Genomic DNA, 24521 nt, shown 5'->3' with positions numbered 1-24521 from the left:
TGGGGAATTGCGTCTCTTATGGCGTGTATCCCTCCTAGACCCAGGTGCACTGGCCGGTAGTTGTAAGCCTCCATGGGGGGTGGCTTCTCACCGGCGCTGAGCAGATGGGCAGCAGCGGTTTCCTCCCAGGTGGGGAGCAAGGAACAGGCTCCCAGGAAGAGCGTGGAAGCTTCTTCCGGTTGTTCCCTGCTTTTCCTCCGCTTCTCCCAGCTGCTTGTCAGGCTTTGGCTCAGGCGGCGGAGGCATTTCCGTGCCCTTCGGAGGGGATAGTCCTGTCCGGGCGGGTGCCCCTCCGTGAGGAGGTCCGTGCCCCGGTTAGCCAGAGCCACGGCTACGGGGTCTTCTTGGACCTCGGGCTGGGACCGCCAGTACACAAAGTCTTGCAGCAGACCGAGCCGGTGGTGCTCGGTCTGCCGCTTTGTGCTTTCTCCGAGATCTGTCATTCTGTCACGTTGGGTGATCCGGCGAGCGGGTAAGCAGGCGAGTAGATGGCAGTATGGGGCAAACGGGGTTTATTGACAGGTCTGGAGGCACATCAGGGAAACGAGCACGAGACATAACAATGACAGATCTGGGGAGACTCACTCAGACGCGGACTAAATACACCGGACAAGGCAAGAGAAACAGGAAACAAGTGATGACAATCCGGGAATCACACAAAGTAACGAGGTGGGCGCGGCACACACGAGGATCGGACGGAGCTCAGCGTGACAGATAGACAGTAGCAGTAATTATTATTATATAATAATATACATTTAAATATAAATGTACATAAATTACATAAAGATTTCTTATTCATTATTTTAATATTAATAATAAACCATTCGTGCGTTTAATTATAATAATATTGTTGTGCCAAGCAGGGACGGAACGGAGACAGGCGCAGACGTCAGGGTTTCGGGGAATGCGGGGTTTAAATACAGGTAAGGCAGGCAAAACGCAGACGGACAATACATTGACCGAACTGGGGAAACAAATTGAAACGTGGGCGAAATACAGAGGGCTAATGACAACAACCAGAAACAGCTGATCACACAAGGTTAATGAGGGGGCGTGGCACACGGAAGGAGCGGACGATCGGGGCAGGACATATTGTTTGGATACATTTATTGACTTACTTTACAAATTACTGTTTTGATAAATGTGCTTAGATGTGTTTAGTACAGTATATGCTCTTGTTTTATTCGGTTCATTTTGTGTTTAAATGCTAAAAAAACATATTTAGGTGTAATTTTTTGGGGCCGGGAACCAATTGGTTTTCCATTATTTCTTATGGGGAATATTCGATCACAACTCGAACTTTTTAAGATTCGAACTTGAGTTCTGAATGGATTAAGTTCGAGTTTTGAGGTACCACTGTACATAGAGGTAAGGAGCACACGCAGATTATAACACCTTACCATACCCACCACACAACGAAACACCTCAGGGATGAGAACCATTGTGCAGCAGGTGATAGCTCAGCACCACACTAGTCCAAAAGGAACAGTGTGAGTTTTCTTTCAGTGGCTGAAGTGCCAATACTGCGACCAAATTTTCCATGTTAGTTGGAGGACCTGCTTGCAGGGCTGGATGTAAATTAATATCATACCCAAGATGGAGCAATTACAGGTTAAGGGCCTTGCTGAAGGGCCCAATGGAGTATGATTACTCTTGGCAAACCTTTAGATTGCTGGCACACATCCCCAGCCTCAGAGCCACTACTCCGCATATCACATTTGGTAAAAGTGTCTGATAAATAAAGCAAAGGTAAATGAAAATTGAAAAAGAATGGAGTTATTGAGATTGTCATAATCTTGTCTTCTTGCCACATTCTCATCCCATTTGCTGCTATCAAGAAGTCACATTTGTCTTTGAAGTTAGTTGGTTAGGACAAATATAATCCTACATGGATTATTTTGGCCTTCAACATTCTATTCTTCCTGAAGTCTACCTAGATTCAATATTTGTTTAGAAATTTTCCTCAGACCTCCAGTTTGTTGAGGTAGTACAGCAATAACATGTGAAGGGATTTAATAGTTTGAGTGTCTTTGTGACAGGGTTTGTGTCTTTGTGCAGGTGGTGGTAGCAGAGACGTTTGAGGAGATTGTCAATGATCCAGACAAGGATGTGCTGATTGAGTTTTATGCCCCCTCATGTAGACACTGCAAGAACCTAGAACCCAAGTATGTGGGGCTGGGCCAGAAGGTGAGTATCATGCACTCCTGAATTGTGTAGGTTATTGACGTGTTTCATGCATCTGACAGAGCACAAACACATCTGATTGATAATCATCATCTGTCTATAATGGTGTTTAGCTGCCTTTTATTGAGGGTAACTAAGCAGTGGTGTTTTTGGTCCCTTTCCCCATTCTCTGTAGCTATTGGGTAACCCCAGGATCATCATTGCCAAGATGGATGCCACTGCAAATGATGTCCCAAATGGATATGATGTGCAGGGGTCAGCTGCCTTTATTTCAGCATATATGTTTTCATGTATGTGGAGTTTGCATGTTCTCCCAGTGTCGTCGTGGGGTTTCCTCCGGGTATTCCGGTTCCCCCCCACAGTCCAAAAACATGCTGAGACTAATTGGAGTTACCAAATTGCCCATACTGTAGGTGTGCATGTGCGAGTGACTGGTGTGTGAGTGTGCCCTTGAAATGGGTTAGCTCCCCATCCTAGGTGGTTCCCTGTCTTGAGCCTGTAGCCTCCGAGCTCCAAACCCCCAGTGACCCTAAACAGGATAACCGCATACCGGAGGTGGATGGCTAAATATAAAATATAGTGTGTTTGTGTGTGTGACTCTTACAAAAAAACACTGCACAGTGCAGACCCTGTTGTGTAAGGTCATATTTCCACCTGACTTGGTGGACATTATTACCTTATTACCTTTTTCTTTTCTTTCCAGCTTTCCCACTATTTACTTTGCACGAGTTGGGAAGAAGGACCTGCCACTTAAATATGAGGTTAGCTAATCTTTTTTTTGTTTCAAGAAAAACAAAAAAGGAGCGGCACGGTGGCACAGTGGTTAGCACTGCTGCCTCACAGCAAGAAGGTCATGGGTCTGGTCCTGGGTCCTTTCTGTGTGCAGTTCACATGCACTCCCCATTTTCATGTGGGTTTCCCCCAGGGGCTCTGGTTTCCTCCCATTAATCCTTTCCCTGTGATTAGTTCCACTGAGAGATAATCTGTTAGCAGATTATGCAACAGCGATATTGAGATTCCATACTTCCAATTAAGGAGAATTTTTTTTTTTAGCTATGATCAAGGTGATAAGTATGATCCTGTGATATTTGCACATATGGCTGATGGGTGTAATATCTCCATGGAAGACAAAGAGATGGACGCAGTGGAATGCTGTGACCCAGATATTGGGAGAGTTCAAAGATTACAGTTTGCTAGGAATTTTGGGTTAGTGTACCTTGCCAGAAGGAGTGGTAATAACATTGTGTTGTGTTGAGAGTCCATTGTGAATATCTGTACTGGTGAAGCCCATAACATGCATTCTGCAATTAGTGATGTGTGTTCTATGCATTACCTTATATTGGATTAGTCGTAGTTGTTCGCACTGGAGAAGATATTACTAATTCTGAACTCAGGATCCACTGTGCTCTTCCTAGATATTTCTCGGATGTCTGAGAAATGGGAGCGCGCATGTCGTCACTTCCGGCTTCAAAACTCAGAATCCGACTCAGAATACGAGTTCCGAGGGCAAATGGAATGCAGAAAAACTGCCCGAAATGGGTTGACAGAGACATTTCAGGGATTTTGAGTCATTCTGCGCTGCAGATTGGTTAATTGCGTTAAAAATTTTAATCAGATTAATCATGATGATGGATTAATCCGCATTATCACAGAATCACAGAAGTGCAAGGTACCTTTGCCAAGGGCACTGACACAACCCCATACCATGACAGACCCTGGCTTTTGGACTTGTTGCTGGTAACAGTCTGGATGATCCTTTTCTTCTTTGGTCCGGAGCACACGGCGTCCATTTCTCCCAAAAAATACCTGAAATACTGATTCATCTGACCACAGTACACGTTTCCACTGTGTGATGGTCCATCCCAGATGCCTCCGAGCCCAGAGACGTCAACGGCGCTTCTGGACACTGTTAACATAGGGCTTCCTTTTGGCACAGTACTTTTTTTACTGGTATTTGTGGATGTAACTATGTATTGTGGTACTTGACAAAGGTTTGCCAAAGTAGTCCTGAGCCCATGTGGTCATATCGCTTATAGATGAATGACGAACCTTGATGCAGTGCCACCTGAGGGATCGGAGATCACGGTTGTTCAGCTTAGGCTTGTGCCCTTGTCCTTTACACACTGAAATTCCTCCAGATTCCTTGAATCTTTTAATTATGTTATGCACTGTTGAAGGTGAAATATTCTAATCTCTTCCTATCTTTCTATGAGGAACATTGTTTTTAAACATTTCAATAATTTTCTCACGTATTTCTTGGCAAACTGGCGATCCTCGGCCCATCTTTGCTCCTAAAGGACTAGACCTTTCTTGGATGCTGCTTTTGTACCAAATCATAATTACAATCACCTGTTGACATCACATGTTTCAAATCACATCATTATTTAACCAATGTACCTCATTACTAGCCCTAAATTGCTCCTGTCCCAACCTTTTTTGGAATGAGTTGCAGGTCTGAATGACAGGAAAGGATGTACACTCACCTAAAGGATTATTAGGAACACCATACTAATACGGTGTTTGACCCCCTTTCACCTTCAGAACTGCCTTAATTCTACGTGGCATTGATTCAACAAGGTGCTGAAAGCATTCTTTAGAAATGTTGGCCCATATTGATAGGATAGCATCTTGCAGTTGATGGAGATTTGTGGGATGCACATTCAGGGCACGAAGCTCACCACATCTCAAAGATGCTCTATTGGGTTGAGATCTGGTGACTGTGGGGGCCATTTTGACCTTATATCTTCCTCTGGTTTGCAAGATGTCCATGCTTCTGGCTCTCTCTTGGGTGATTCAGATCATAAATTCATTGAATTCTTGGACAGTTGACTGGAAAAATGTTGCCTGGTCTGATGAGTCTCGATTTCTGTTGAGACATTCAAATGGTAGAGTCAGAATTTGGCGTAAACAGAATGAGAACATGGATCCATCATGCCTTGTTACCACTGTTCAGGCTGGTGGTGGTGGTAACCATGCCACGCTCAAAATTGCTTAAATCACCCTTTCTTTCCCATTCTGACATTCAGTTTGGAGTTCAGGAGATTGTCTTGACCAGCACCACACCCCTAAATGCATTGAAGCAACTGCCATGTGTGTCACGATTCGCGGGTAGGCGAGCAGGGAAGCAGTCGAGAGCAGCCAGGTAGTTAGGGAAACGGGGGTTTATTTGGAGGCAGACGGACATCGACGGACACTGCACATGACAATACAATGACGAGTCTGGGGAAGACTGACTCAGACGAGGACTAAATACAAAAGACAAGCTAGACTTAACAGGACACAGGCAATCACAATTAGGGCTGAACATGAGGTAACGAGGTGGGCGTGGCACACATCGGGAGCGGACGGAGCGGGGCGTGACATAACCCCCCCCCAAAGGCGCGCACACCGGGCGCGCCCGAGAGGAGGCGACGGACGAGACGGAACCGGGGAACAGGACCTGGAAGACAAAGCAAAACATCAACCAAAAACAGGGAACAAGACAGAGACACAAAACAGGAACAGGGACGAGACGAAGGACAGAACCCGACAAAGAACAGGGAAAGCGGACAGACAGACCTGGAAGGGAGACACAGAAGGGGAGAAAGGCGGAACAAAAGGGCCAGGAGTGAACGGAGGAGGAACAAAAGGACGAAGAGCAGAAACAGGCGGGACCAAAGGAAAGGGAGGAGGAAGAAGGGGAGCACGAGGGAGCCCAAGCGGTCGACGGGCAGCGGCCGGAGGGGCCGCAGGGGAGAGGGAGGAGGGAGCAGGAGGGGACCACCCAGGGGCCAAGGGAACGGGACGAAGGAGTGACGGAGGGGACACGGAGGGAGCAGGAGGGAACACCAGTGAAGGCAGGCAGGAGGGGGAAGCCGCGGCAGGCGGAGGCGCAGCCGAAGCCGGGGAAGGCGCCGTCCGACGCCCAGCCGGAGCAGGGGGCCCCGGAGGCGACCGACATGGAGCCGGAGGCGCGACCGAGGACCGGCACCGCGGATCCAGGGGGGGACCCGAAGGCGACCGCCGACCCCGAGCCGGAGGAACCGCAGGCGGCCCCGGAGCCCCAGCCAAGGCGAGCGAGGGCGAGCCAGGGGGCAGGGCGGGCGGGAACCGGGCCCCACGCTTATGGCCCCGTCCCTTTCGGGACACTGACAGGCGGGGTCCTGGGGGGCGTCGGCCTTGCCGGGGTAAGGGCGCGGGAGTCAGGAGGGAGGCAGCAAGCAGCGCAGCCGCGGGCAGAGGGGCGGCAGCAGCAGCAGGCGGTGCCGCGGGCAGATCGGCGGCGGCGGCAGGCAGCGCAGCCGCGGGCAGATCGGCGGCGGCGGCAGGCAGCGCAGCCGCGGGCAGGTCCGGAGCATGCAGGTCCGGAGCAGGCAGGAGGGATGCCGAGCGTGTTGGCGCTGTTCCTTTAAGGGCTCTCGGCACCCGGGGAACAGCGTCTCTCACGGCGCGTATTCCTCCGTGTCCCAGACGCTCCGGCCGGTAGAAGTACGCTTCTAAGGGAGGCGGCTTCTCCGGCGGGAAGCTGGCCAGGCTGGTTGCGGCGGTGTCCTCCCAGGCGGGGAGCAGAGAGTAGGCTCCTAGGTAGAGCGTGGGAGCTGCTTCCGCCAGCTCTCTGCTCCGCTTCTCCCGGCTGCTAACCAAGCGCTGGCTCAGGCGGCGAAGGCACTTACGTGCCCTCTGCAGCGGGTACTGTTGTCCGGGCGGGCGCTCTTCCTTGAGGAGGTCCACGCCCCGGGTGGCCAGCCCCAGGGCTACCGGATCCTCCAGGACCTCGGGCTGGGATTGCCAATACACGAAATCTTGCAGGAGACCGAGCCGGTGGTGCTCGGTCTCCCGCGTCATGTTGTCGTGGAGACTCGTCATTCTGTCACGATTCGCGGGTAGGCGAGCAGGGAAGCAGTCGAGAGCAGCCAGGTAGTTAGGGAAACGGGGGTTTATTTGGAGGCAGACGGACATCGACGGACACTGCACATGACAATACAATGACGAGTCTGGGGAAGACTGACTCAGACGAGGACTAAATACAAAAGACAAGCTAGACTTAACAGGACACAGGCAATCACAATTAGGGCTGAACACGAGGTAACGAGGTGGGCGTGGCACACATCGGGAGCGGACGGAGCGGGGCGTGACAATGTGATTGGTTGATTATATAATTGCATTAATGAGAAATTCAACAGGTGTTCCTAATAATCCTTTAGGTGAGTGTATATATATAGTATTAAAATTCATGAGAGAGGGATATAGGATAGCATATATCATACGAACTAAGGTATATAAAAAATAAATAATAAAATATAGACAATGCAAATTATCATCACGAGCGGTGATAATTAATCCCCATTAATCAATTAAACACATAAGCAGCTGCAGAACTATTTGCACTCGGACGTGCTATCATCACCCACCTTCACACACGGACTGGGGAGCCCTTTTCAGTCCTGGCAGGAGACCAACACGTGAGTTCCGAGAAATGCCGGGCGATGCTCGCTTTATCCCATGGCTGAGCTCCGGTCAGTACTGGGATCTCCCCCTTCCTTTATCCTTTATCCTAGATGTGTGAGGCAACAGTGCTGACCACTGTACCACTATGCCACCCCCAGTTTCCGCATTTATAAGATTATACTTGTAGTGCATGCTAATTCCTATATTAGATGAGACTAAACATTGAGAAATTTCAATAGATAAATGTAGTTTTTCCACACAGTACTGTGATTGTGTGTAAAATAATAATAAGTCTTATTTATATAGCGCCTTTCTCACACTCAAGGACGCTTTACAATGCAAACAATGATACAGAAAACAATGCACACGCAACAGCAACAATAACAACAGAACAACAACATCAGTGTTACATAGTAACAGTTACATTATAGCATTCGTGGAATAAATGAGTTTTCAACTGAACCTTGAAAATGGTAAATGACTGTATCTCTCGCAGACTGCGTTCCTGAATTTAGGTACGGTAAGAAGGTTGGAGCCCGATGATCTTAGTGTGTGAGCAGAGGTGTATGAAAGAAGAAGGTCAGACAGATAGTGAGGGGCAAGTCCATGGAGAGCTTTGTAGGTGATCAGTAAAATCTTATATTTGATTCTGTAAGTGACAGGTAACCAATCATGAAAAATCGGGGTGATGTGGGCGGATCTTCTCGTATGTGTTAGCAAACGGGCAGCAGAGTTCTGAACATATTGTAGTTTGTTCAGAAGTTTTGATGGGAGGCCAGAAAGCAATGCATTACAATAGTCAATGCGGGTAGTGATGAAGGCATGGATTAGTGTTGTAGTATCCGCAACACTGAGGGATCGACAGAGGCGAGAGATATTCGGAGTTGGAAAAATGCAGTCTGTACCAGAGAGCTAACATGTGACTGAAAGATGAGAAACTGATAAAAAATTATGCCCAGATTATGAACCGTACTTGGTGGTTCTACTAAGACTCCATTAACATTAATTTTTATCTTAGGCAGAGTGGATAGCAGTGTTTTAGTGCCCACCAGCAGAATTTCCGTTTTATCAGCGTTAAGCTGTAAAAAATTTTGACTCATCCAGTGTGTGATTTCGCAGAGACAGTTAGTGAAGATGGTGGCATGGATGTACTAGTGTCAGGACTTACATATAATTGAGTGTCGTCAGCGTAGCAATGGAAGCTGAGACCATAGTGACATATAATTTGACCTAAGGGAAGCATATATATGGTGAAAATTGTTGGGCCTCGAACTGATCCCTGGGGGACACCCTGTGTGAGAGGAGTATTATCAGATTTATGTGACTTGATGGAAACAAAATACTGTTGGTCACTGAGGTGCGATGTAAACAAGGTAAGAGCAGGACCAGTAATACCAATATCAGTGAGGAGGGAGAGAAGGATTTTATGGTTAACAGTGTCAAATGCAGAGCTTAGGTCAAGAGGGAGAAGAATGCTGGCCTTTCCAGAGTCTGCAGCCATGAGAAGATCATTTGTCACCTTAAGTAAAGCCGTTTCTGTACTGTGTAGGGTTCTGAAACCAGATTGAAATGGGTCATACAAATTATAAGAGTTTAAGTGATCAATCAGTTGAACAGCAACAACCTTTTCTAATGCCTTAGCCAGGAAGGGAAGATTAGAGATTGGCCTGTAAAACTTTAGCTGAGATGAGTCTAGACCAGGCTTTTTAAGAACAGGTGTAATAGTTGCAATTTTCAATTCTGGTGGGACAGTACAAATAGCAAGACTACAGTTTATTAAATGTGAGATGGGTGCCAACAGAGTGTCTTAACAGTTCTTTATAAGTGTAGTAGGAGCAGGGTCCAACTGACACATAGATAGACTCAATTTCCTGATTAATAGAACATAAGAACATAAGAACATAAGAACTATACAAACGAGAGGAGGCCATTCGGCCCATCGAGCTCGCTTGGGGAGAACTTAACTAATAGCTCAGAGTTGTTAAAATCTTATCTAGCTCTGATTTAAAGGAACCCAAGGATTCAGCTTGCACTACGTTATCAGGAAGACTATTCCATACTCTGACTACACGCTGTGTAAAGAAGTGCTTCCTTAAATCCAGTTTGAAATGTTCTCCCGCTAATTTCCACCTATGGCCACGAGTTCTTGTATTTGAACTAATGCTGAAGTAACTATTCGGTTGAACAGCATCCAAACCTGTTAGAATCTTATAGACCTGGATCATGTCCCCCCTCAGTCTCCTTTGCTTGAGGCTGAACAGATTTAGCTCAAATAACCTTTCCTCGTATGACATTCCTCTAAGACCAGGAATCATTCTTGTGGCCCTACGCTGCACCTTTTCTAAGGCCGCTATGTCCTTTTTAAGATATGGTGACCAAACCTGTACACAATATTCTAGGTGAGGTCTCACCAAGGAATTGTATAATCTTAGCATTACCTCCCTTGACTTAAACTCCACACACCTGGAGATGTACCCCAACATCCTATTGGCCTTTTTTATTGCTTCCCCACACTGGCGAGAATGAGACATGGAAGCATCAACATACACACCAAGGTCTTTCTCATAATCAGCTACCTTTATTTCAGTAGGTCCCATAAAATACCTGTACTTTATATTTCTGCTCCCTACATGGAGTACCTTACATTTGTCTATGTTAAATTTCATCTGCCAGGTGTCAGCCCAGTCACTAATTAAATTAAGATCCCGCTGTAGCTGCTGAGCCGCTAGTTCAGTATCTGCTACACCACCCACCTTGGTGTCATCTGCAAATTTCACCAGTTTACTGTATATATTGGTGTCTATATCATTTATGTAAATTAGGAACAAAAGTGGTCCTAAAATTGAACCCTGCGGTACCCCACTATGAACGCAGGCCCACTGTGACATCGAGCCTCTTATAACTACTCGCTGCTTCCTATCCGTTAACCAGTTATCAATCCAAGTCGCTACAGTTCCTAAAATACCTGTCGCTTTGAGTTTAAGTGAGAGCCTCTTGTGGGGAACAACAAAAGCCTTTTGGAAATCTAAATAGATGACATCATAGGCCTTCTTATCATCAACTTCCTGAGTAGCTTCCTCAAAAAACTCCAACAGATTTGTTAAACAGGATCTACCTCTCCTAAATCCATGCTGGCTATCCCTCAAAATGTTATTTGAGTCCAGGTAATCTACCATTTTCTCTTTGATTATAGCCTCCATAACTTTACCAGTTATACAAGTTAGACTGATTGGCCTATAGTTTGACAAATTACTTCTATCCCCTTTTTTGAAAATGGGCGTTATGTTGGCATGCTTCCAATCAGAAGGTACCACACCTTCAGATAAGGATTTTTGAAACAGTAATGTTAAGGGTCGGCAAATAATATCCCTCATCTCTTTTAACACTATAGGTAAGATGCCATCAGGGCCCTGTGATTTATTTATTTTGAGCTTAGCTAGGCTTTGCAAAACATCAGCTTCAGTTATATATATATTAGTTATAGACGATGTTGAATTAGTAATAAGAACTGGTAAGTTACTAGTGTCCTCGACAGTGAATACCCGTGCAAAACTATCATTGAACTCATTTACTAAGCAGGAGAGGAGGGAATAAGTTCTGATAATGAGTGGGCAGGGGGTTGTGCTATGAGGGTGGTTGATGGAGGTGGGTGAGGGGTTGCAGAAAAGGAATCATACAAAGTTTCAATTTTAGACTGAAAATATTTCATAAATGAGTTACAGCGTTCATCAGAAGCAATGATAGTTTAAACAGGAGACTGACATAACTTATTTACTGTAGAAAAGAGTATTCTATGTCGGCTTGAAGCACTGTTAATAAGAGTAGAGTAGTATGATGAGCGTGCAGCCGTAAGAGCAGAGCTGTAAGCCGTCAGGTGTTCAGCGTAGGCTAGGGTATGGACTGTCAGACATGTTTTCTTACATAGCCTCTCAAGACGGCGGCCTGTCTGTTTCATGGTGCGGAACTCTGGTGTGAACCAGGGGGAGGTGCGAGTAGTAGGGACTAGTATGGATTTAACAGGTGCATCAGTGTCCAGAACTTGTGAAATTATAGTTATACACTGAAAGTATCTGCATGGGACAGTTCAGGTCAAGAGTATCATGGAGACGAGATGCATGGAGAGCATCTGAAAAGGATGACCGATCAGTTGACTTAAATTTGCGGTAGTTAATCATAGTTTTTTTACATGTTCTAGGCATAGAGTAATTAAAATAGAATTCAATGAATTTATGATCTGAATCACCCAAGAGAGAGCCAGAAGCATGGACATCTTGCAAACCAGAGGAAGATATAAGGTCAAGTGTATGACCCTTGGTGTGAGTTGGAAAATCAACATGCTGTACGAAACAGAAACAGTCCAATATTGAGCCCAGCTCACGAGCAGACGAACAATCAGTGTCAATATGAATATTCAGATCACCAAGTAAGATGATTCCCGGAGACATACCAGAAACAAGAGTAAGCAGTTCATTGAGGTCCGAGAAAAAATTTGGAAGGAGCTTGGATGGTCTGTACAGCAATGTATGGCCAATGATTTTAAAAAACAATTATTCAAATGATGAGCTGTTTAGTTATTCAACAACACTTAAATTAATGCTGTCACGATAGACCACCGCCAAACCACCACCCCTGCCTGTTAACTAGGCTTAGACAAAAAGCTATAGGCATTAGGGGTGAGCAGGTTCAGTTGTAAATAGTCATTTGGAGTTTGCCAAGTTTCAACGAGAAGTAGCATGTCCAGATTCTTCGCAACAGACAGTTCATTTAGCAAGGTTGCTTTATTCGTCAAGGACCGACAGTTAAAGAGAGCACATTGAAGATTTAAATCGGCAACTTTGCCTTGGTTATTCCGCTCCGTAGCGATCGGCAGATAACTCAACGTGCACCTTGATCTAATCCGGGGTCTTGATGTGCCATTTGACGACTCGGGTCTCTAAGTCTAAATTGTCAGAACAGCATTGGAGGAAGTACAGTTTATATGAAAACGATGACGTGGGGAGCGGTGAATGAGCAATGCCAAGCTCCTTACACCAGGTATATATTGTTTCTCCGAGCCGGGAGTGACTGCGTCAGGCACGAAGTTGCAGTGAGGAGTAGGTGTTCATACTCTGGGACAGCACCACTGACCACCGCATTAGCCAGAACCCATAAGTTGCACCCAACTGAGCAATCAACATAGTAAACGAGAAAGTGGAGGCTGACTCATCGACTATGCTGACACTGGGGAACCAAAGGGAGAGAACTTGTGGAGTACTGTAGGTGAAGTAATCAACAGGATGCGAGAGTTCAAGTAGAAAATACGCCCAAACAGTGGCAGTTCTGAAGCTGAGAAAGTGGCAATCCAGAAATTAAAATCCAAAATTTAGACTGACAAACGTGGAAAAGAATAATAAACACCGGTGAGAAGCGGCAGCCAAAACGCGCACAGCGTTCTCTCAACCGGAACTGATGTATGTGATCTTCTTTGAAAAAATGTTACATTTGTACAGAAGCATTTATATTAAAATTTTAAGAAAAAATGTCCATGGTCCAAATATACTGTGACATAAATTTTAGGCCAGTCTGATTTTAGGCACATGCAATCTGATCGTGGATCAGTATAGGAACTTGCTGCTAGAGCATGCAGACGCAGATGAGGATAAGCTGTAACAGAACCTACCGAAGAGCTCTTTTCCTTTCTGCTTGATGCTTTTAAGAATGGGATACAGTCTCTTACGGTGTTCATTTATTTTGTGAGGGAATTTATCATTGAGGCCATAGTAGGTTCCTTTTAATTCTCTGCCTCTGCTTTTCACCAGCTCCTTTTGTTGGTAATATTCAAACTTTGCAATGATGGGCCAAGGTTCCCTCTGTGCTGTTCCTCCAAGGCAGTGAGGTCCGAGAAATATAAGAGTTTAAGTGATCCATGCTGTCTACAGTTTCTGAGTCAAGTTTTAGTTCAGTATGCAAGAAATCTATGTGTTTACCGGGTTTTTGGATTTATTTTCGGGGTTCCCGGAGAAAATTGAGTTATCACGTGTGCTGAGCATTTGTATGGTCAGTATAACTTCATGGTCTTATTTTATCTGACAGTATTGTCCATTCCCTTGGTCAGTGTTTCAACAGTGATTTTCAAATACTCATTGTCTCATTTTAAATCCTTGATTTCCTAGTGATTGAATTCATTTCAGCACTTAGTGATTCTAAGACGCAGTCTTGCATTAATTGAACAAAGCCCACTAACCTCTGATGTTGGCGGGTATAAGTCCTTGGTGTTGGTGGAGGATTCCCAGTAGCGTTTCTTAGGTTTCTCATTCTTGGGTGAGCCATTTGTATGCTGGTTGAGCTTCAGTTCCAACATCTCACACAGATTGTAATGAAACCTGTCAGTGAAATCTCTTCAGTTTCCTCCATGGTTGATTTTCAGTGAGGACCTCTATCAATGTTTTTTTTTTTTTTTTTTAAAGATTTAAAAAAACAGAGGTTTGTTTTCTTGGAAACAAAAAATACATGACTCGGTGATCGATTGGATACACCATCATGCCTGGTGACTTTGTGCATGCTCTCCTTTGCTTGAACTCTTTTGTTGCAAAAATCTGTTTGGTGGTAAAAAGTCCACAGTTGACAGCATATGTATAAATCATACTTCATATGAATTAGTGTTTATTTTGATAAGTTAAATTACGGATTCCCCAGTATAAACACATAAACTTGAAGGTTAAGAATTAAACTTTATAATTGCACATTATTTACTGATATGATTACTCTTGGCTGGCAGTTCCAGAAAATCAATCAACATCCTTCAGATTCAAGAATGCAGCGGTACTATGGCTTAAGTACAAATAATTGGATTAATAGGTTGGCCACATACAGGGCCTACCCAAAGCATAAGTGAACTAATCGGCTGCTATGGCCAAGCGGCCACCCCCCCCCCATCAGTCTGTCAGAATAGGAAAGGAAATTAGGCAAATAAAATTTTGCTTAGGGTCTCTGAAAGGGTTGGGTTAGCCCTGAGCATGTAGGTTAATTGTCACTGGCATCAAAATCGAGGTATTTCACTTATGAATATATACACTACTGTTCAGAAGTTTGGGGTCACTTAGAAATTTAATTGTTTTCCATGAAAACATACATAAAAAAAGTTGGAATAGGAAATATATCTAAATAAATAGGAAGTAGTCATTGACTAAGTTAGAAATAATCTTTTTTGAAACTAAAATAATAATTGTCTTCTTCAAACTTTGCTTTTGTCAAAGAGTCCTCCATTTGCAGCAATTACATCCTTGGCATTCTAGATGTCAGTTTGTTGACGTAATCTGATGAGATTTCATCCCGTGCTTGCTGAAGCATCTCCCACAAGTTGGATTGGCTTCTTTCGTACCATTCGGTCCAGCTGCTCCCATAACAGCTCAATAGAGTTGAAATCCGGTGACTGTGCTGGCCACTCCATTATACACAAAATGCCAGTTGACTGCTTCTTCCCTAATATTCCGAAACACAGGATGAGATGTTACTATCCTTTGTGCAAGCACGTACAATAGGTTCAATGTTAAGCTTGTCGGTAAATGGTGAATGTTAGACTTGGACAAGTTTGGTGTAGGTTGAAACTTTGGGATGTATCATCAGTAGTGCTCCTTTGGCTCATGGGGTGTTTCGGCCTTTCACACTATACACCCTCACCAGAGGCGGCCAGCTATAGGGTGATCAGCCCTGCGTTTGCGTCCCATGCCCAATTAGTCATGAGAGTCGCCTTGGTGTCAAATGATGGACCTCTCATGAAACTATATATGACAGCCTAAGCTTGTTACTTGGGGGCCCAGCAGGGGGCATTCCTCTTCAACCAGAGCCACTGGCTGCTTCTTTCTGCTGCCTCTGATGCAGCTTTGACGGCTGCACACTGGCTCTGGCCCCTGATTCCCAGGTCTCTCAGCAGTTTGATGGCAGATGTTGCTACAAACCCTCTGCATCCAACTTCCACTGGGCAAACTTCCATGGTCCAGCCGCGATGTTGTGCTTCAGTAGCTAATTCAACATAGTGTAGATATTTTCACTCGTATGCCATATCCACTGAATCCTCTCAGGGTAGAGTGAGCTCGATAATGTAACCCTTCCTTAAGGAAGGGGACCAGAGTATATTGCCCTTGGGTGAGACTGGTCTTGCACCCTGTGAGTATATGCGGGAGGGAGGCTGGCCTGGAGCAAAGGGCACACCCTGGATCTTCACCAACCCACTGATGGAAATTGGTTGGTGTTGGCAGGACGTCATAAGTGGCTTTGATGGTAAAGCTCAAACTCCTTGCCTCCATAAGCCACACATCAATCCAGGTTCCTCCTTTTGACACTGTCCCACCATGTCCATTGCCCCTGTTTGCCAAGGGAGACTGCCTTGATCCACCTTGCAGCCTCCTCCTGACAGCACACTTCCTTCACCACCATCTTCCTCCGTGCTGGAGCAGTGGCCTTACTCCAGGCTGGGAGGCTAGTTGTTAGCCCATGCCTCCTCTTCCGTGCTGAACTTTCCCCACGATGTCAGCAAATCTGAGAGCTGATATTTCCTCTTTCACCGCTGTTGCTGGTCTCCATTTTCGCCCAGCAGCCAAGGTTGGTGCATTGCTCTTCATCACTTTGTCTTGAGAATTGTTCAGTGTAATCTGCAGTTGTGTTTTAGTGCACTTGTACTCCTCAGTGAGGCTGGTGAGGGGTAGCTTGAGGACGCCATCTCCGTAGAGGCCTATGGTGGTGAGGCATCGCAGAACTCAGAGCGACTTCTTGATGTAGGCTGTGACTGCTCTTTCCAACTACTCTACTATTGAGATGGGGACCTCATAAACTGAAAGAGGCCACAATGCCCGGGGTAGGAGACCAAACTGGAAGCACCAGGTCTCTAATTTCCCAGGAAGTTGGGTGTTTTCGATGGACCGTAGGCCACCATTAATGTCCTTGCGCAGTTGTTTCACCTCGTCTCTGTCTTTCAGGCTTGCATCGTAGCACCTTCCGAGGCTTTTTACAGGCTATTCAGATACTGTGGGGATTGGATCATCTCCGATGAAGAACCTCTGGTCAGCAAGCACTCCCTTCACCACTGAGATGCTGCACGACTTAGATGGCTTTCTTCATCCGGGCCCAACTGATGTTCTCCTCCAGTTTTCTGAGCAGTCTCCTGGCACATGGGACGGTGGTAGTTAGGGTGGTAATGTTGTCCATGTAGGTTTTGAGGGGAGGGAGGCACAGACAAGAGCTGACTGGTTGTCCACCAACGACCCATTTTGCGACTTGAATGATGATCTCCATTGCCATGGTAAATGCCAAGGGAGAGACTGTGCATCCAGCCATGATGCCTACCTCCAAGCGCTGCCATGAAGTGGTAAATTCCAGAGTTGAGAAGCAGAACTGCAAGTCCTGAAATTAGGCTCTAACCAAAGTTGTAATGTTGTCTGGGATGTTAAAGAAGCTGAAGGCAGACCAAAGGAGCTTGTGGGGCACAGAGCCAAAGGCATTAGCGAGATCTAAGAAGATTACATTGAGGTCATGCTAGCATGTTCTAGACACCCAGAGAAGCCCGATATCCCTGCCTTCTGTACAGATACTGCGCAGATACTCGGCCATCCTCCGTGCAATGACACTTTAGAAGACTTTACCCTCCACATTAAGCAGGGTTCTTGCATATTTTGGAGCTGTATTTGGGTCATTGTCCTGTTGTAGGACAAAATTGGCTCCAATTAAGCACCAAGTGCGCCTCAGCATTTGTTGTCCCCGCTCTGTGATTTTATGTGTCCTACCACTTCGTGGATGAGTTGCTGTTGTTCCCAATTGCTTCCACTTTGTTATAATGCCACTAACAGGTGATTGTGGAATATTTAGTAGCGAGGAAACTTCACGAATGGGTTTACTGCACAGTTGGCATTCTATCACGGTACTACGCTTGAATTCACTGAGCTCCTGAGTCAACCCATTCTTTCGCAAATGTTTGTAGAAGCAGTCTGCCTGCCTAGGTGCTTGATTTTATACAATGATTTGGAGGGGTATCCCAATACTTTTGGTAATATTGTGTGTGTGTGTGTGTGTGTGTGCGTGCGAGCGAGCGAGTGGGTATACCTATCCTTATGGGGACACAATGTCCCCATAACATGATAAATATTTGGGGGTTTTTTTCCCTTATGGGGACCAGTTTCCTGGTCCACAAAAGGGAAAACTCTATTTTATAAAAAATTTGTGACTGCTATGAAAAAGACTAAAAATGCAAAAACTCTTGGATTTTGTTTAGTTACTTATGGTTATGGTTAGGGCAGGGTGGGGGTAAAGGTTGTCATAGTTAGCGTTAGCATTTTTCCCATAGAAGTGAATGAGGTGGCCCCATAAGGATAGGTATACCCGACATGTGCGTGTGTGTGTGTGTGTGTGTGTGTGTGCGAGCGGGTTTACCTATCCTTATGGGGACACAATGTCCCCATAACGTGATAAATATCTGTTTTTTTTTCCCTTATGGGGACCGGTTTCCTCGTCTCCATAAGGGAAAACTCTATTTAATAAAAATCGGTGACTGCTATGAAAAAACTAAAAATGCAAAATCTCTTGTATTTTGTTTGGTTTGTTTGATTGCGTGTGTGTGTGTGTGTGTGTGTGTGTAACATGATTTATCCAAGCCTAGGCACATTACATGCAGTCTGCGTGAACTGGCAGAAAATGTCAGTAATGGTTCTGATTTTACCTACAAGATAACTAGAATACAGTCTTCTTACAATAGATGCACCTACCTGTGTTACACGGTGTTGGGCTCTAGCATCACTACAAATAGCAAAGCTATTGGTTTAATTACATTTTCCAGTACTGAGGTTATGGAATGGCTACTTTCAAAAGCAAATAGTATTTATATAGGGAAATGTTGAGGTAGCTCTTAGAAGCATCACATTGCTGCAAGTCCCCAGATTGACCCATATTTATTCAACCAAATCGTGTATTTGTGCTGTTGCTAGCTCAGTGTATGCCTCTGCCCAATTACAATCTAACATTATGCCCACAACCTACTCAAAACCAGCTGTATTTTTGGAACTGCCATTTTCAATTAATTTCAATTCATCATGACTGAGGAAGCTATCGTAACACCTTGGCCATACCTTGATAAACAGAAATAAATAAATAAACAGAAATGACCAGACTACAAAGTTCGGATTTGAATACATCAAATTTTTCAACAATAAAGCTATTGTCCGCTTTGAGGACTGCAAACATGAACTTCAGAACATGTTCTGACTAAAGAGGAATTGGCTTGCCAATACAAATTTTCTTCAGTGTTGTGTGTTCAGTTACCTCGTTAAGGCCACATTCTGTTTACATCATAGCATTCAGTTTGGCATGGTTATGTTTTCTCTGTACTTTTGTGCAAATGTGCAGTCAGAATCATTGATGTTGTTGGTGCCTGTTTTACTTTTCATTCAGTGCTTATTCTCAATGAATGCAGTAATTTTTCTCCTTTCCAAACAAATCAAAATGATTGACTGATCATTGAATAAGTTTATTATTAAATTATTTGAAAAAATTTGGTTGGTGAATATCATTTTTAAGTTAGTTTCAATGATTACATTTTAATGATTCAATGATTACTTCAATGTAGTTAGGCTACTTTTGCTAAGTAGTAGTGTAACTTGCCTCATTTCTCTGATGTACACTCACCTAAAGGATTATTAGGAACACCATACTAATACGGTGTTTGACCCCCTTTCGCCTTCAGAACTGCCTTAATTCTACGTGCCATTGATTCAACAAGGTGCTGAAAGCATTCTTTAGAAATGTTGGCCCATACTGATAGGATAGCATCTTGCAGTTGATGGAGATTTGTGGGATGCACATCCAGGGCACGAAGCTCCCGTTCCACCACATCCCAAAGATGCTCTATTGGGTTGAGATCTGGTGACTGTGGGGGCCATTTTAGTACAGTGAACTCATTGTCATGTTCAAGAAACCAGTTTGAAATGATTCAAGCTTTGTGACATGGTGCATTATCCTGCTGGAAGTAGCCATCAGAGGATGGGTACATGGTGGTCATAAAGGGATGGACATGGTCAGAAACAATGCTCAGGTAGGCCGTGGCATTTAAACGATGCCCAATTGGCACTAAGGGGCCTAAAGTGTGCCAAGAAAACATCCCCCACACCATTACACCACCACCACCAGCCTGCACAGTGGTAACAAGGCATGATGGATCCATGTTCTCATTCTGTTTACGCCAAATTCTGACTCTACCATTTGAATGTCTCAACAAAAATCGAGACTCATCAGACCAGGCAACATTTTTCCAGTCTTCAACTGTCCAATTTTGGTGAGCTCGTGCAAATTGTAGCCTCTTTTTCCTATTTGTAGTGGAGATGAGTGGTACCCGGTGGGGTCTTCTGCTGTTGTAGCCCATCCGCCTCAAGGTTGTGCGTGTTGTGGCTTCACAAATGCTTTGCTGCATACCTCGGTTGTAACGAGTGGTTATTTCAGTCAAAGTTGCTCTTCTATCAGCTTGAATCAGTCGGCCCATTCTCCTCTGACCTCTATCATCAACAAGGCATTTTCGCCCACAGGACTGCCGCATACTGGATGTTTTTCCCTTTGCACACCATTCTTTGTAAACCCTAGAAATGGTTGTGCGTGAAAATCCCAGTAGCTGAGCAGATTGTGAAATACTCAGACCGGCCCGTCTGGCACCAACAATCATGCCACGCTCAAAATTGCTTAAATCACCTTTCTTTCCCATTCTGACATTCAGTTTGGAGTTCAGGAGATTGTTTTGACCAGGACCACACCCCTAAATGCATTGAAGCAACTGCCATGTGATTGGTTGATTAGATAATTTCATTAATGAGAAATTGAACAGGTGTTCCTAATAATCCTTTAGGTGAGTGTATAGCCTTCATGTTGCTCAGCTATGTTTTTTTGTAGAATAACTAGTAGCATAGCTTACTACATTTTTTAAGTAGCTTGTCCAACACTGGTATTACAGATTGCTACAAGATATCGTTAATCTTTTGATTGAATTGCAATCTTCCCTAGTTGCTTGTGATGGTAGCCTGTGTGCTAACTGTGTCCTAACCATCTGGTAGCTTATAACTGGCATTACTCTGTCCTGTATCCAAAAGTAAAAGGCTGCATCATTAAGCTCACATGACCTGAACAAAAACAAATGTCTGATTTATGATTTATCTGTTTTATGTCTTGAAGGCAGAAAATGTATGTTACTCAAAAATTATTCAACAGCAGAGCAGCATTGTGTGTTACACAATATTAAAGCTGAGTGATTTGCTTAATCTCCAGGGCCCCCGTGAAGTGAAAGACATTCTGAAATTCCTAGAGAGAGAGGCCACCCACAGACTTGGGCAGAGGAGCACCAAGGATGAGTTATGAATAGGGACCAACAGGCTGAGGCATGGATGAAACATGGATGGGAAACCACGAACCATCACAGGAAGATTAACAGGTGACTTTCACAGAGCCGAAACAGAAGCTGCAAGTTGGAAAGTGGCCTTTCATGACCATCGCTGCTCCCCCTGAAGTAGGAAAGGGAGGAGCTGCTGCATGGAGCCATGGTAACAGTGTTACACCATGCTGGCTGTATGGCTATATTTATACTCTGACAAACTGAAAACATGAAGGAAAAGACAGCCTAGCCACTTTTCTGGGATATGTTTTATGTAAAATTTGAGTGTGTTACTTTACCCTCTTACAGATTATGTAGGGTATGAATGAATTTAAACCCTGATTCATGGGGAGGTGGGCTGCATCTTGTGAAATATTTTGGTAATCCACTTTGTTTGACTAAAGGAAATGGATTAATAAAAACACAAACATGACTGTTCTCACCCTCATCTGTCTGGCCTTGCATTGCTACACTCCATTCTATCTAAACCCATAGAACCCTTATATGCTTTTGAAAACCATATTGGTATCTTCAATCCACCAGTGGGTGCAGTGATGCTTCCAGGTGCACTAAAAGTCAACAGCACTCTTCTTGAAGGCATATTTATACTTCTTTATACATAGATTCTACGCTGTTAGTAGCTGAGTAGCCGTGTACCTTATGCCATAGCCTGACGCACACCTCCCCACAAATGTAACTAGGCGTCAGGCTATGATGTAGGGAACATGGCATTGTGGCTATCTGTGGCATACACTCTACGCAGAAGCATAAATCAGTCTCTTCCCTCCAACCACATTATGGTGCTTTTTTCACTGGCATACAGGAACCTACAGAAGCCCATTTCCACCACAAAAATTAAAAAATAGATCAGATACTGTCACAATTATGAGAAGCAAAATTGAAATTATCCATCCATCCATCCATCATCTGCCGCTTGTCCAGGGTTCGGGTCGCGGGGGCAGCAGCTTTAGTAGAGGCACCCAGACCTCCCTCTCCCCAGCTAACCCCACCAGCTCCTCGGGGAAGACACCGAGGCGTTCCCAGGCCAGCCGAGAGATATAATCCCTCCAGCGAGTCCTGGGCCTGCCCCGGGGCCTCCTCCCTGTAGGACATGCACGGAAAACCTCTCCGGGTAGCCGCCCAGGAGGCATCCGCACCAGATGTCCAAACCACCTCAACTGGCTCCTTTCGACGTGAAGAAGCAGCGGTTCTACTCTGAGGCCCTCCCGGATATCCGAACTTCTCACCCTATCCCTAAGGGAGAGCCCAGACACCCTGCGGAGAAACCTCATTTCGGCCGCTTGTATTCGCGATCTCGTTCTTTCGGTCATTACCCATAGCTCATGACCATAGGTGAGGGTAGGGACAAAGATGGACCAATAGATCGAGAGCTTGGCTTTTTGGCTCAGTTCTTTCTTAGCCACGACGGACCGGTTAAGCGCCTGCAGAACTGCAGACGCCGCTCCGATCCGTCTATCCAGCTCCCGATCTCGCCCACCCTCACTCGTGAACAAGACCCTGAGATACTTAAACTCCTCCACTTGAGGCAGTACGTCTTCCCCAACCCGAAGGGGGCAAACCACCCGTTTCCGGCTGAGAACCATGGTCTCGGACTTGGAGGTGCTAATCCTCATCCCTGCCGCTTCGCACTCGGCTGCGAACCGCCCCAGTGCATGCTGGAGATCCCCAGCAGATGAAGCCAACAGGACGACATCGTCTGCAAAAAGCAGCGAGGCAATCCTGAGGTCACCAAACTGGACACCCTCGACACCTTGGCTGCGCCTAGAAATCCTGTCCATAAATATTATAAACAGGACCGATGACAAAGGGCAGCCCTGGCGGAGCCCAACACGCACCGGGAACACGTCCGACTTATTGCCGGCAATGCGGACCAAGCTTCTGCTCCGTTCGTACAGGGACCGTATCGCCCACAACAGCGGACCCCGGACCCCATACTCTCGAAGCACCCCCCACAGAGCACCTCGGGGAACCCGGTCGTAAGCCTTTTCCAAATCCACAAAACACATGTAGACCGGATAGGCAAACTCCCAGGCCCCCTCCAGTACCCTTGCAAGGGTATAAAGCTGGTCCAGTGTTCCACGACCAGGACGAAAACCGCATTGTTCCTCCTGAATCCGAGATTCGACTATCGATCTCACCCTCCTCTCCAGTACCCCGGAATAGACTTTCCCAGGGAGGGTGAGAAGTGTGATCCCCCTGTAGTTGGAACACACCCTCCGATCCCCTTTCTTAAATAAGGGGACCACCACCCCGGTCTGCCAATCCAGTGGCACTGTCCCTGACCTCCACGCACTGTTGAGAAGGCGTGTCAGCCACAACAGCCCCACAACATCCAGAGCCTTCAGGTACTCCGGGCAGATCTCGTCCACCCCCGGGGCCCGGCCACCACGGAGTTGTTTAACCACCCTGGCCACCTCAGCCTCAGTGATGGGCAAGCCCCCCCCCAGCACGCTCAGGCTCTGTGCCCTCAGATGTCTCAAAGGCAGTGTGCGTAGATGTATTTGAGGCAGGGTTGAGGAGGTCCTCAAAGTACTCCTTCCACCTCCGGGTGATGTCCCCAGGTGAGGTCAACAGCCCCCCCCCCCCCACTATAAATAGTAGGAACCAGGAGCTGCTTCCCCCTCCTGATACTCCGGATGGTTTGCCAGAACCTTTTTGAGGCCGACCGAAAGTCACTTTCCATGGCCTCACCGAACTGCTCCCACGCCCGGGTTTTTGCATCTGCGACCGCCCGAGCCGCGTTCCGCCTGGCCCGGCGGTACCCGTCAGCTGCCTCCGGAGACCCCCGGGCTAATAATTCCCGGTAAGCCTCCTTCTTCAGCTTCACGGCCCCCCTCACCTCTGGTGTCCACCATCGGGTACGGGGGTTACCGCCACGACTGGCACCGACCACCCTGCAGCCACAGCTCCGAACGGCCGCTTCCACAATGGAGGTCCGGAACAGGGTCCATTCAGACTCAATGTCCCCAACCTCCCCCGGCATGCAGTTGGAATTCTGCTGGAGGCACGAGTTAAAGCTCCAGCGAACAGGAGCCTCTGCCAGACGTTCCCAGCATACCCTCACTATGCGCTTGGGTCTACCAGGTCTGACCGGCTTCCTCCCCTGCCACCTGAGCCAACTCATCACCAGGTGGTGATGAGTTTACCCGAGTGTCCAAGATGGAAGACCGCAGATCAGACGATACGATTATAAAATCGATCATCGACCTGTAGCCCCAGGCATGTTCGTACCATGTCCACTTATGGACACCCTTATGCTCGAACATGGTGTTCGTTATGGACAAACCATGCATTGCACAGAAGTCTAATAACAGAATACCACTCGGGTTCAGATCAGGGAGGCCGTTCCTCCCAATCACCCCTTTCCAGGTCACACTGTCATTGCCCACGTGAGCGTTGAAGTCCCCCAGCAAAACGATGAAATCCCCCCGTGGCACGCCAAATAGCATACCGCTAAGGGAATCCAAGAAGGCCGGGTACTCCGAACTGACATTCGGCGCATAAGCGCAGATGA

The 24521-nt window shown here is 46.1% G+C and overlaps 1 protein-coding gene across 3 annotated transcripts in view; it reads left to right on the top strand.

The window, feature by feature from the left end:
- LOC111837920 (protein disulfide-isomerase A3-like) overlaps window positions 1-21432 on the top strand; it is a 36726-nt gene extending 15294 nt beyond the window's left edge. For 2 of the 3 annotated variants that reach the window (XM_023800386.2, XM_023800385.2), the window contains exons 10-13: window positions 2059-2187; window positions 2360-2439; window positions 2888-2945; window positions 20884-21432. In XM_023800386.2, coding sequence (XP_023656154.1) covers window positions 2059-2187; window positions 2360-2439; window positions 2888-2945; window positions 20884-20973 — 357 coding nt within the window. In that variant the 3' untranslated portion in view covers window positions 20974-21432. Of the gene's footprint in view, window positions 1-863; window positions 924-2058; window positions 2188-2359; window positions 2440-2887; window positions 2946-20883 lie in introns of those variants that run through there. The other variant, XM_023800387.2, reaches the window with a different exon arrangement.
- Window positions 21433-24521: the final 3089 nt, after the last annotated feature.

The sequence above is a fragment of the Paramormyrops kingsleyae genome, chromosome 23 (genome assembly GCF_048594095.1).
Source record: "Paramormyrops kingsleyae isolate MSU_618 chromosome 23, PKINGS_0.4, whole genome shotgun sequence".
NCBI classification, from domain to species: domain Eukaryota; kingdom Metazoa; phylum Chordata; class Actinopteri; order Osteoglossiformes; family Mormyridae; genus Paramormyrops; species Paramormyrops kingsleyae.
This window is presented reverse-complemented; position numbering and strand designations above follow the sequence as displayed.